Source organism: Convolutriloba macropyga, chromosome 14 (genome assembly GCF_964194025.1).
Source record: "Convolutriloba macropyga chromosome 14, txConMacr16.3, whole genome shotgun sequence".
Taxonomy (NCBI): Eukaryota; Metazoa; Xenacoelomorpha; order Acoela; family Convolutidae; genus Convolutriloba; species Convolutriloba macropyga.
In genome coordinates this window covers 43,843,021-43,857,455 of record NC_134481.1, presented here as the reverse complement: position 1 = coordinate 43,857,455, position 14,435 = coordinate 43,843,021, and the positions used below count along the sequence as shown (strand labels likewise).

Here is a 14,435-nt window from a genome sequence, read left to right as displayed (position 1 = left end):
AAAACAAAATGTGGTTTTTAATGATAAAATGATAAAGTGTTCTGCAGTAAGGCTAAAATTTAAAAAAAAGAAAGAGGCTAAACTTACCTATACCAGGTGATAACGGGTTCTGGCATTCCAATCACTCTGGCAGTCAAAGTTGCAGGGAATCCACAATCCACTTTCTAAACAAACAAACAAGTAAACAATCGAGATATGAACAAAGTTACGTCATCGCTTAATCCATTAAGTAGTCAGTCAAAAGAGCAGTCAATTCACTCTTTAGATCAAATCAGAAACTGTGAACAGGTTCAACAAATGTGTCAATTTATCGTGCTTGTTCACGTTCGTTCACCAAAACTAGTGAAAAAAACGTCAGTTTCTAACGAACAGAACAAATTTCACCACCTGACGCTTGTTAAAAAAAATCCCTAAAATAAAATAAACCGAACTTTCGAAAATCAAATTTATTCAATCTCAGCATACACAATTTCTGCACAAAATTACAGAAAGCTTGAAAAAATAGTGCATTATAATAGAATTATTGCATTATTTCTGTGCTATTACGTTAATGTTATGGTTATCAATTAAGATCTATAGCCCGTTCTAGTTAAAGAAAGTTATGTACAAAAAATGAAACAAGAAGACAAATTATTGCTTGAGTGGTTAAAAGTTACAATTTTATTTGTTAAACATATTTAAAGATCTCGAAACCCTCAGGGCTCGTTTCAAGGAAATTGCTCTCAAACAATTGTGATCGCTTCACGTGGCTGCAAGAAATTAAAAATGGGACTCAATTACCCTGGACAAACTACATAATTAAATATATTTTTATTATAATTTATTATAATTAAAATGTGTGACCGACCCGATCCCATGAGCCATTCCAAAAAACCATTTAAGAAAGTAGTAGGAGAGAAAAATGTATTGCTCGCATTTACAATTTTAACCTTTTATCCCGTAAAAAGAAACAGAAAAAAGGTGACAAAATTAGGAATTAGGTCTTTTCAGCGTCTATGACAGACAATTCCCATCAACGTATGTTCGAAAGACAGCGGATTCGGCACAATACATACGTTACAAAAAACAACAATAAAATGCTGACAAAAAGTAAATAAAATGACGCTCGAACTCGCGAAAAACAGTGCAGCCCAAACCCCAGCTTAGTGCGTAGGGCTTGTGAATGTAAAATTGTGAATGTAAGACTGAAATTAAAGATTTTCAAAAATTATGAAAAAAAATAAGATATGGTTTCAGTGAAATGTATTTCATTAAGAAGTAACCAGCAATTTCAATTTGAGGTGCAGCGGACATCAATTAGCAATCTACAGTAAACAAAATACAACAAGCAAATAACAAAAATAGAAAATCTCACGACAGTTCACTAGAAAGGCTGCTAGAGGTTATTATCTCAACACATCTTAACTTTTGCATAAACATTCAAATATTTTCCAATTTTTTCCTCTGGACTGCCCAGGTGTAAATTTTTTGACGCGTCAACCTCGCGTGCTGACGTAAAGTATTAAACCAGTAACCGAGGTCAACGCGCTGCAAAATATACACCTGTAAAATTCACATGAAAAAATCACGGGAGATGACAATTGAAGAAAGTGAAGGACAGTGAAACCTCAAGCTCGTGTAATAATTGAGTTGTGAATGCAACAATGGAAAAAAATGTTTATGCAATTGACAGTTAAAAATAATCTCAAACAGAAAAAACTGTTCTACAAAAAAGTTAATAAATGAAAAGTTAAAAATAAAGGGAAAAAAATACGGAACAAACGGGGCTAGAAATTTTCAAATCGAAGCGAAGCGCAGGTCAGTCAATACATGTTCTTTCTCATCATGAAAATGTCAAAAACCAGGAAATAATTAACGCAAAAATTAAGGCATCAAAAAAATATGATTAATGAATTACTATCACTCAATTCTTCTGACAACCAAATAGAGCAACGGGCAAACATGAAAATCCTGTTGAAAAATCTAATTACCATTATCAAATTTAAATAAACATCAATTATCATCATCAAAAAGAGAGAGAGAGAGAGAGAGAGAGAGAGAGAGAGAGAGAGTTAATTCCTCTGAGTATAAATAAACATCAAAATATAACACATAACAAAAACTTCTACTTTTTTAGAACAGAAAGCGTCAAGTTACCTTTGCATTACAAATAAAACCATTGCACACTCAGAAAGGACAGTTTACGGATCCGACTGGATCACTGAGCACTGCCCTTAATTTTTTTACAATTGGATATGTCTATTCAAAAGAAATTATTTTTCTCTATTGAAAGATATTAGATGAAATTCTCAGTTTAGTTGGAGGAATTTTCAATTTTTGACATAAATAAACATCAATTATCTTTATCAATTTTAAATAAAGATCAATGATCATTTCTTGTGCCAGACTCTCACCGGCTGATATGACAACGATAAAAAAAATTGCGATGGGTTCGATAGACGCAACATTGTGAAATCTGTAAAAATTTATGGAGAAAACATTAATGGCTTCTTAAGTTGAATAAGAGGAGGAGTAAAATTGTCGTACCTAGGATGTTATTTGAAGTTATTGAACGTAAAAAAAAACAAAAAATTGTTTTCTTTGCTAATTTTGAATGTGCGAAATCCCTACAAATTAAATTCAAAAAAACTTTTTAAAAATTTGAAAGAAAGCTTATAAAAGATAATAATCTTGCAAAATTTTGAGAGTTCATCAGTTATCGGCAGACAATTAAGTGTTAATAACAAAATTGAGGTTCGACTGAGATACATGATCGATGCGATTCAGTATCTAATGAGAGTCATTCAGGTCATGCAAAACTTTAAATTTCACACCTGAAATGAAGTCCCTCGATTAGAACTTAAATCGTCCAAATGAACAAATAGGTCAGACAATATATGGCATAAAAGCCCACAATTTTACTTCCATAGAAGCGATTGATAATAAACATCTATATCACTACGCTTCAATTATTTCTCTTTTGTTTCAATTTTGAGGAAGAAAGTTTTCTTTATTTACATGAAAGCAAAATTTTTACGAGAAAAGTCTGCTGAAATATTGGTTCGTTCCCATAATATTACACAATATGGCAAATTTATCGTATTCGGGGAGGGTGCTGCATGGCTACACGATATATGCTCCTAAGAAATGGTAGGGTCATAATGGGAACGAACCCAAACATGAAAACGAAATAATTCTGATATGATTGAGGTTTGAGAGCAATTCCTCAGAAACGCATATGAGCTTTCATTTTAATAGCAGCAAATGGGAAAACCTGGAAAAACAATACTAAAATATTTTATGAACTGGGTTAACAAACACAGTCTTAGAATGCGGCAAAATGCACAGAATGTATAAATGTATATTCTAGCACACATTCAAGTAACCAAACATAACTCAATTGATTGCGTCATTTTGTCTAGAATAAGAGCGAAAATACAAAAACTTAGGGTAGCAACAAACAGTCAACTAACTACTGTAGGGTGTATTTGTTCATTCACCACTAATGTAACAGAGAGCTTACCATCTGAAATAAGGAATAGTAAGTTAGGTGCACATCAGGTCAAAATTAACCCCAAATTTGAAAGTAATTTCGAAGTGAAACACCTGAAATGTTTTGGTCTATTATTCGTCCCTAGTACGAAGCTATATACAAAAATTCTATTAAACTATAGGCAAGAACCTAATTTATAACTAATCAATGAGAAATTTTCAACTGCTAAATTTCATAATTTGAACATCTGATTCGAGCAGCAGAAACGTATGATTGTTCTGACTCGGAGAGCTCTCAAAGAAAGTTTTTCTGGATTTCTACGTTTATTTCTGATATAACAAAGGCGTTTTGTTAAGAACCTCGTTAAAAGTTTTGCTACACTATGTAAACAAAAAGCTACGTACAGCATAAGTTTTGCTTTTTAAGCATGATTCGTGGTCAGCAAGCATGACATGCGCTAAAGCGTGACAAAGACGTTGATTTTCGACGATTTAACAGTTATAAAATTCTATTTTTTTGCGCTTAAACAGAAAAGATGATTAAACCGCTTTCTTACTTTACTGTTTGCCAATATGTTAAGCAACAAATATCCATTTTTCAGCAGCAAAAATCAAGAGCAAATCATGCATACAAATGTTACCTAATTAAAAAACCTTTCGAGACCAAACAATTGGGAGGAAGACACTAAAAATTGTCGAAAAAATCCAAAAAGTTGGTAAACCGTGTTTAAGACAATCAGAAAGACTCATTGAAACAGATCAAAGTGGCTAATAATTCTTTCTCCTGCTACAATATAATGTCAGAAGTAAAGTCAAATGATCTCTCAACGTTTTTTCAAGTTTTCTGACAAAAACGCCTCCGAAATTAATCTGAAGACAAAAATCAAGTGTTTTCGATCAGAATGGTGTCTTAAATGCTGAAAAAAAACTTTTTCTTCGTTCTTGTCATTAATGAGACTAGAGAGCGCATCTCCATCGATGGGATCGTTGGAGTTTTTCGTAGACATGGAACAAGATATTCAAAATAACACATCAAATTGAGCTTGGAAAAGCTATCACTAATGTTTTGGGGGTGAATTAATCTGATGGACGCAAATTGCTCTATAGGTGTCCAAACAAGCTGAAATCTTTAAGTTTTTCGGAAATTTTGAGAAATGAAGAAGAAAAAATGTGGTCTGCATTTTTGAGACCATATTTTCCCAAAAGATAATGTTCCTACGCATTAATCAAAATTGTCAGCGATTTCTTTCAAAAAAGGATTGAGAGGGATTGGAGCGGCCAGAATATAGTCCTGATTCGAATCCAATTAAAATTTATGGGTGCTGCTGAAGTAGCGATTAAAAAAACCAGACAATTTTGGCGAAAATGTAAAAAGTGCCGGAAATTTGGAATGAAAACGTGTATAAAAATTTACAAACATCTATTAGACGTTTAAAATACTAAAAGCATAGTAACGCATTGCTAGAGAACTGATTCAATCTCAAAATATCATTTATTTTGTTTCTTACGTATTTCCATTCGCAAATCTTCAGGGGTACGTAGCTTTTTGGTACCATAGTATATTTAGATTTCTGGTTAGACAATGCTTAGAGTTCATACACCAAGGCTGCAATTCGCTCTCTGCAAGAAAATGAGATCGACAATTAGTTCAAAAACACTCACTGTGTCTTGAAGTTTCTCTGAAATGACGGGCGGAATTCCCTCCTGCTCGTGTGCTGGTTTCGCCTGTTTGGTCCCCCCTTGTGAGACTGTCAGCATAGCCTTGCATCTAGCTTTGCCCGCCGCGTTAGAAGCCACCAAAGTATATTCACCCTCGTCGTCAAAGTTGATCTTGTTGAATACCAGTTTGACAGAACCGTTTTCGTCAATTTTCTCGTCAAATTTCACCCGCCAGTCTGGCTCGTATGGAACTCCGTCGAGGAGAATGTGGAGTTTGGGTGTTGGTTGTCCAGATACAACAGCTACAAACTGGGCACTGCCGTGTTCGATAGCTTGTGCGTCAACGAAAGGCTCGATGATCACAGGAGCTGAAAACAGAATTCATATTTTTCAAAAATCAAGTCATTTTTTTGAAAAAATTTTTAGAAACAGCTTTCAATTGTTTAGGTAACAATTCAGGCACATATTAGCCCCAAATTTCTATTGCAAGGTTCTAACTTATCAAAACTACAAAAACCAATTTATTAAAACCATATTATTTGATTCCGTAATTTCAATGTACATACTGCTCATGAATTTCTACGCTTTATATCACAGACGTAAGTTACAGAAACCGTAATTTTTTTCGCAATAAAATTTTCAGCGGGAAGAAGAGGTTTAATGTTTTCTCGCGTGAGAAGGTTTTCACACCATCTATTTGAAAAATCACCCCAAAATGTTCCATCAGACCACGAGAAAACATTTCCAAATTTGAAAGAAACGACGATATTATTAACGAACACTGGCAAGATTTATTTGTATAATAATTCGTTGTTATGTTCTAAACATTATGCCCAGCTGGTGTTTGGAAAAATTAAAGAATTAATCGTTGACAATTGAAATGAGTACTCACCGTTACCAACCACCGACACCTTTGACACTTTGGGTGCAACTGAAACAGAACAATACAGATATTAATGCTATGAAATAACATTTTAAAACATTTTGATACACAATATAAATTTTTTCACAAAAATTCAAAGCAACCAGCGAAGTTCATTTGAAATTCAGCTGCTTTCCAACATAAAATGACATTCCGAACCACTTACAACCGTCAAAAATTTACAAAACTTCAAATATGGTTAAATTATTTTGGTCTCTTAAAGCTGGATAAGCGAAAAGCAAGTTATCTGTTCTATACCTCAAAGAAATGTAAAGATCTTAACATCAAAATTTTTTGCATGGCTCGTTCTCAAAAAGTTTGGGCCTAAATTCAACAAGAAGTATCACAACAAGAAGGATCTGGCGAGGCACATATTTTTCCCACATCACTGATTACATACATTGGAAAAAAAGCAGGGAGAGTAACGCATCAAAGTTCTCATTAGCACAAATAAGACAAAATGACACCGAAATGAAAAGATTTGATCTAATGCGATGTCTAGGCCCAATTTTACTTTCATTCTTCGTAGATACAGTTTAAGGTTCGTTTTATTATCTGATGCCACAATCTTACAAAGTATTTAAAATAATTAGCTTCTGATGTTTTTTGATGTGCTTCATCATTGAGCCCGTCTTTCATTTCGCGTTTTCCAAAACTTAAGATATGAAACGATAAAAGTGTTTCATTCAAAATCTAAAATCAACATGACGAAAATTGAAAAAGTAGAAAAAGCACCCCCTAGAGGCTCGTTATCGTCTTAAAACAATGAATTCGAATCTCATATACGATCTTTGTTGGGAGTGGGGTCTTCAAAAAATGCTTTTCTTCAAAACGTTAAGAAAAGAAACTTGACCACAGGAAGAAGGTTGTTAAAGGTTTCTATTTGAAAAATACAGCATTTTTCATCAACGTTTCAGGTAGCGTTTCTATTCAAAATTGGAAACAACAGAGGAAATAACGATAGCAACGAAGAAAAAAATTTCTGTTACCTCACACACCTATACAAGTAACCCAATAGTAGAAAAACTTATTTTAAAGTTCTGCATTCTGAGAGCATAATTAAGCTCTGCGTGAAGTCTTATTTGTCTAGTTAATATTTGTGCGTCCGGACGGATGCACAGACGACATAGCGAGCCGAGTTTCCACAATTCTTTATGAGAACGTTATTCAAATTCTAGCTGCAATTGAAACGCGAACATTTGAATAAAATTTCTTAATGATATCGTTTCATTTTAGAACGAAACTATAGTTCCAAAAAGCTACGTACACAAAGAGATTTTTTAAAAGCGCCACAAATGTCAAATAATAACGCTCAAATCAGTTGAGCTCAAATCAGTTCTCTAGTAACGAGAAGTTACGCTTTTACTTTTTCTAATATATGGCAGACTGTTTGCGAAGTTTTCAGACAATTTTTCTAAGGAAATCTGACTCAAGTTCTCGACAAATTTTCTTCCAATTTTTCCTAAAGTGCTCTCTGTTTCCGTAATTCTTGCTTCGCAATTCCTCATAAATTTTCAATTCGATTCAGATCGGGACTTCGATTCAGCTCCTCTTCTTTGAAGAATTTGCTGACAAACTTTGCTTTGTGCACAGAAGCATCATTTTGTTGAAAAATAAGGTTTTGAAAGTCAGTTTTTTTTTCATAATTTTTCCAAGTGAACTAAAACCCTTAGCTTTTTTATCATCTAAAAAACCGTGACCACTCATCTCATGTATTGTACCTCACGAGATAATTTACTGCTTGTGCAAACTCAAAAGGTTGTCAAGAAAACTCGTTCCATTTCTCCAAACAACTCGAACAATTCCTTCGCTATAGACGCCCCGAACTGCCTACACTTATGCTGTAGTTTGTATGCAAACTGTGTACCAGATCTTAATTTTAAGCTGAGTTGGTCTTGTTTTTTGACTATCAAACTCGGACATTACCAATCGCAACAGCGTGGCAAACAGCAAATTAACAAACAAAGCAAATTAACCTTCAGTTTTTTGTGAAAAATTATTTGTCAAAATGACACAATATCTGACAAGACAGTGATGTAAAAAGAATTTAAGAAAACCTGCGCATCAGATTACAATCAGAATAAAATCAAGATTTGCATCTATTAACGAACAGTTTTTTGAGGAAAAAACAACAAAAGAAGTAATTGGATATTTGAAGGTAATTCTTTAACAGATTAATTGTACCTCTAAACGTCACAAACCGGTAGGCCTTTAATTTTATGTCTTCAAATATGAAAAGAAACTATGCAATAATCACCTGCAATTATTGGTCTGTGTAATTTTTGTGATTTTAGCACCCCTGTTGGGCTGAAAGTGTCGCAATAAAAAAACAATAGCAAAAATTTTCCAAGGAAAAATGATTTTATTGATTCTGGGCGTCAAAAATTAACCCAATTCCGAGATTTTGAGTATGTAATTAGCCTAAAACTCTATTGCCCGAAATTTTTTAGTTATTATTTGAGACCAAATTGAAAGACTTAATTGCTCATGTGAAATGTGATATGGGTATATGCAAAACTGCTAATTGTCCTCCTAATCCGCAATTAGTATTGAGGGGGACAATTTTAAAATTAAAACAGTTTTGATTATTAGACACTGGATGTGGAAAAAGTTAAAAGACGTAGAACCCCTTTTCAGCTACCTGGGACTAAACTGATGTAACTGGGATACTAAAAATGTCAAAAAAGTGGATGCCATAACTTTCTCCTATTTTCTTTCAAAAAATGTGGGATTATCTATAGTAATTTCGCATATGACAATAATTTATATGACTATGCAGCTATGAACAGGATAAGCATGAAAAGATAATGAATTCAAAATATTTCTCACCTTGAAAACCTGAACACAAACATATCTGAACAATTTGAATTACAAAATTATTCAAGGATTTGATAAGTAAAGGAAATTTGAAATATAGTTTTTCAATTGTGATTTCCAAAACTAAACCTCCATTTAAAACAACAATTGAACGCCCAGTCGAATTCAATTGAAACACCCAAAACCCTGAGATAAAATGATAGAGGTATAATAAATAGTATATAGTCATACTAACGATGAGCTTAAAAAAATTTTGATAGTTTCTAGGATAAAAAAACTGACGTCAGACTAATTTTCTATTACCGAATATTATTGAAGAATCAAAGATAATCAGAAAAAAGGGAAAAGAGATGGTATCTAACCAATAGTTTTTGCGGACACCTCTTGACTAGTGGGTCCGTACCCAACATCATTCTCAGCATAAACTCTGAAAGTATACTGTGTCTCGCTTTCCAGCTCCTCGACGACACAGAATGTGGTAGTGACGGCAGAGTTCACTGTCACCCATGTCGGGTCCTTGGCCGATTTCTTCTGGACAAGATACTTCGTCACTGGGCTACCTCCGTCTTTCCTGGGCGCCTGCCAGGTCAGTTTCAAGTTCTGGAACGTCACTGCAGATACTTGTGGTTTGCCAGGCATATCCGGAACATCTGAACATCCAGAATTAATTAGTGGATAATTTGGGAAAACTATATCCAAGACATTAGACAGCAACGGGTTAAGTGTAGGGGTCGATGTAGAATAAAAAATGGTTGATTTGAAGCCAGCTTAAAAAAAACAGCCACAGCTAATTTAGAAAATTATTTCAAAGATTTCAGAAGATTAGTATATCAATTAGCAAAAATTTTGGTTGAAATATTTAAGCCAAACAGTTTTGCAACCATCTATGACTTGTAAAATTTGCCAACATTAATCAGTTTGCTAAAATCAGTACAAAAATGCCCGCGAGAGAGAGAGAGAGAGAATGAGAGAGAGAAAGAGAGATTGCGCTAAAATTAAACACTGCAGTTTCCCAGTTGAAGTCCGTCAAATTCTAGAAAGAATAAAAATAGATGACAAGTTCATACCTGCGACAGCCAGAGTGACCATTTTGTTGTCTCTGCCCGAAGAGTTCTTCACGTTTAATTTGTACTGTCCAGCATCTTTTGGCTCAACAGCGTGTATTTTGAGTGTAGTTGTAGTGTCTGTGTTCTCCACTGAGAATTTCTCACCTCCCGCTTTCGCCAAATCTTTGGCACCCTACAAATAATAAATGATTTGATGAACAATGTGGTTTTTTTTCTTATAGCCCCATTAGCTTGACGGCCCTAGATCCCCAGCTAACCCCAAAAATCACCGTAATTTTACCATATCGGGGAGCTATAGCATAAAGAGGTGGGTGTATATAATAAAGGGGAGCTATACGATAAAGGAAGGGGGGTAAAAAAATAGAAATGAAGGGGCTAAACCATAATGAGGGGCTATATTTTTATGGACGATACAACAATAACAGGAAAGGCACTAAATTACTTATAAAATCTTAGTAACAACTAATAGCAAACTATATTGCGAATTCGCAAAAGGAAACACAGCCTGTATCAAGAAGCGGATACTTTCTGTTTGTACCCCCTCCCCCAAAGTACTTTATGCACACCCCCCCCCCCCCCCAAATTATGTGCAACAAATTATGCGTTATTATATAGCGCGTTACTATGTAAAAATAATGCACGTGCGCTTGGGTCATAAAACATATATTCCCGCTAAGCGGGGGGGGGGGGGGCAAAGATGAATAGATCCTCATTATGTATAAATATGATACGTGCTCTTGGTTGTGCAAAAAATGCGCCCACTAAACTTTGGGGGGAGGGCACAAACTGGGCACAAGGATCCCAAGCATCTAAATCATATTCAAACAAAGCTAAACAACAGCAACTCTACAATCTCACAGCTAATTAAAGCATGTGGAAAAAAAGCATTTAATCTAAAAGCGGATCTAGGATTCCAATGAACTGAAATATAAGTCTAATAGTTAAGTCCTTTTAATATGTGAACCGTACATCTCAGATATTTGAGTTTTTTACCACTTTTTTGTTATCAACGAAAACAGAAACTAAAAACGTGACCCTTAAGCAAGAACGAGTGGTTCTATTTTGTTTCGCCTCTTACAAGTTGTGTTTTTATATTTCGTGTTACCATGTAAAAAAACGGTTGGCCTGGTTGGTGCAAAAATTATACGCCCACCACGCTGGAAACGAATAGATCCGAACAACTTTAGCACAAAATATACAAATTCATTTAAGCTCAAGTACGATTTAGAAGTTGAAAAACAGCCTCATTACATTTTTGGCTAAGGTCGTTTTCAGCAGAACTGTTAATCATGAATGCGGTAGGAAAAAAGTTATGAACAAAACAAGTCAACAAGAAGTTTCCACCTCATCGCAACATTAAGAAGACAAAATAAGACGAATAGATACATAGAAGAGATTGCGAGAGAATTAAGATACTTCAGACCAGGCATCAGAAAAAATATAGCCGGTAGAATGAGTAGTCCAATATAATCTCTAAACCACCCCTACCTAAATCACAAATGTCAAGGAAAAAGGAGAATCAACTAATAAACTAATTTCCTAATAAAATAAAAGAAAACTAAAGTGTTATAAATTCTGCGGCCACATTATTTAGATTTTAGCAGTATGATGTGGTAGGGCGGGGGGACATTATGGGTAAATGACGCGAGGGGACGGTGGAAGGGGGTAGGTAGGCAGGGTGGATGTTGGAAAGGATTCTGTAGTTTGAACAGGGGATGGACTGTTTGGTAAGAAAAGTCCTCAAAATGACTTTTCGACCTTTTTCATTACCAGCAGTTCCTATATCTTTTATATTAAGAAAAAAGCTCGTGTGAAAGTGCAAAGTTCAAAAAAAAACAAGTCAACGTTCTGAAACTGAAGACAGTGTTCAAAAAACCAAGTCAAAATTCAAGTCATGATCAAAATTGTTCCACCTAGAATAGAAACCTGTAGAATAATAGTACTTCTCTTTGATTGGTAATAAACGAAGACGAATAAAGATCTGACATCTTAAATCACCTAATTTCATTAGAAAAAATTTTAGAATACTATCAATACTGAAAACCATGAAATTTAAACGTAAGGAAGTTATGAGGAAAAGGTCTACACCTATTCGATCACATACTCTGCAAAAAACTTCAAAAAGAATCCTGGATGGCTTTTCATAATCCAAAAAAAAACTTCTTCCAAAAAAAAGCCACTGGAAAAGTGCACCTAAAAATTTGCACAATTATCGCATTCACATCTTTAAGCAACAAATAAATAAACATCGTCAAACGAACAAAATTTTTACAACTCACAAGAGATGAAAGTTTTCACTGCTGATAATTTAAAAAGCAGCATAATTTTTGTTTACAATGCAAAGTGCTTCAAAAAAACCTAAGTATAGAGCATGTTTCAGAAATCATTAAACTTAATTTACTAGAACAAAATCTTTTGATACATTAAATAACGTTACAATTTCTTTATTTATATATATATATATATATATATATATATATATACATATATATATATATATATATATATATATATATAAAAACATTTGCTGAGATTTTGCTCCCCTGATTAGTTCTCTCTAGAGAGTACTCTTCCATGACCGTCTGTTAAATTATCGGTTAATACATTTACTCAAAACGAAACTTTAAACATCATTATTTGAAGAAAAATCACTCGTACAAGTTTAAAAGCAACATCAATATTGAGCAAAATTCCAGTGCAAATAGGCTCAAACTTTACATCATTGGAAGTAACTGCTAAGAACAGATGAGCATCCCAAAGTTCTCGATTTTTTCTATGAAGTGGATAACATGCAAATAAGTGGAATAATAGCATTATGGTGTGCAAAAAGAAGCAACCCAATCTAAAATTGATCGTATCTAAACTACTAGTGGTAAACTGTAGCAGCTGTTTGTGTAAAATGATGTCAAAAAGGAGTGAAGATACCAAAATTAAAACTCTAACTCCACTATAGAGTGGAAGTTCAAAATTCTCGAATTGAAGTAATTCAAGCTAGTATAAAAATAATGATCAGAAATTGATTGAAAAATTGATTTAAAAATGTACCCTCTTAGAATATAAAACCATGGTAAGTTTATCCGAAGTAAGGCTTGAACAATAATCACTCGAAAAATTGACGCAGGTATGGGTTAGATTAAATACTAGATCAGGAATATGAAAAATAATGTACAAGATTTAAGGTTACTTATGTCTGTTAAATTTTCATTTAAATTTATGGAAAGGAACATTTTATGCTAAGATTAATGACAATTATATCTGTTACCTTGACTCTATGTCAAAGTATACGGCAAAGTATATTCTTATTGGGCAGTTGAATAGTTTAATAATAAGATTGACACTCCTCAAAGGCACACTGACACAACATTCAAGTCCTTTTGCTATGCTAAAAATTTTGCATCTTTGATATCTAGGGCTCAATCGACTTTTCGGATCTTTCCGATTATAGACCACTGTTATGGAATATTTGTAGTAAAAGGGGTTATGAAGTCCATGGAGTCTATGGCAATAAAGTTGAGGTGGGTTTAAAATGGGAAAGACCCGACTTTCACAGTTAGCGTTCTCAGAAAAGGAGTTGTTACAAGCAGGGATACTACATTATAACCTTTAGGAACTGTCTCCCCCCCCCGAAAAGTTATAACCCTATTCAACTAAAAGTTGAGCACATTTTTAATGGTATTAATTGCAAGTTATATTTAAACGGCTAATCTCACCTCTCGTAATAGATTTAAAAATAACTCATCATCAATTTTACAACAAGCATCAGTTTGTTCGCAAATGTAAATGAACATTAATATTTTGCATGGGGGGACTTGGAAGGACAGTTCCCAAAATTAATCTAAAAATTCGAAAGCTTTAACTAAGTCTGCTTCTATCACTCGATACAACTTTCAACTATTCAAAATATGAAAAAGATAGTCAAACAAGGCGGAACGTATTATGACACGTAAGGACATCACATATAAAAGTGACAGTCAGAAATATCCGTTCAGAATGTGAGAATATCACAGAAGATAATTGTCAGTGTAACAGTAAATACTTCACCATGTGTAAGCCCTGTAACATAAGACAAGCAAAACATTTCCATATTTGGATGGATGATAACCACACCAAAATATGCTAAAATTATCAGTTACAAATCAAACTCATAGATCCGAGACAGTACAAGTTTTGGAATTTATGATGTTGATTCTTTTATTATCCTGCTGACATCAGCCGCAACCACTGTTTATGATCATATTAACATTTTTAAAATTTTTTAATTATTGCATATGTCGAATTATTCCAAAAAAGCCCTCAAATGCGAATCAATACAGATGTAAGAAAAAAAAACAGCTCCCAAACAATTAGTCCCATTCTCTGATTATCAACTCGCAAGATTTAAAAACTTTTCCGAGAAAAAACGAAGTACATTTGCACGCAAAAAACTAATAAAAAGTTAAAACTTCAGCAGAAATAAAGCCGGTCACCTTCAATTTTTGTTTTAAAAAAGTAATCAAAAT

General features: G+C 33.9%; 1 protein-coding gene across 13 annotated transcripts in view; it reads right to left on the bottom strand.

Moving 5' to 3' along the window:
- The window catches only part of LOC142353434 (twitchin-like), a 238,763-nt gene that overhangs the window by 181,082 nt on the left and 43,246 nt on the right, over positions 1-14,435 (bottom strand). For all 13 annotated transcript variants that reach the window (XM_075405674.1, XM_075405670.1, XM_075405667.1 and 10 more), the window contains 5 exons: positions 9,937-10,108; positions 9,232-9,519; positions 6,023-6,061; positions 5,134-5,498; positions 88-164 (listed from right to left, as the gene is read on the bottom strand). In XM_075405674.1, coding sequence (XP_075261789.1) covers positions 88-164; positions 5,134-5,498; positions 6,023-6,061; positions 9,232-9,519; positions 9,937-10,108 — 941 coding nt within the window. The remainder of the gene's footprint in view (positions 1-87; positions 165-5,133; positions 5,499-6,022; positions 6,062-9,231; positions 9,520-9,936; positions 10,109-14,435) is intronic.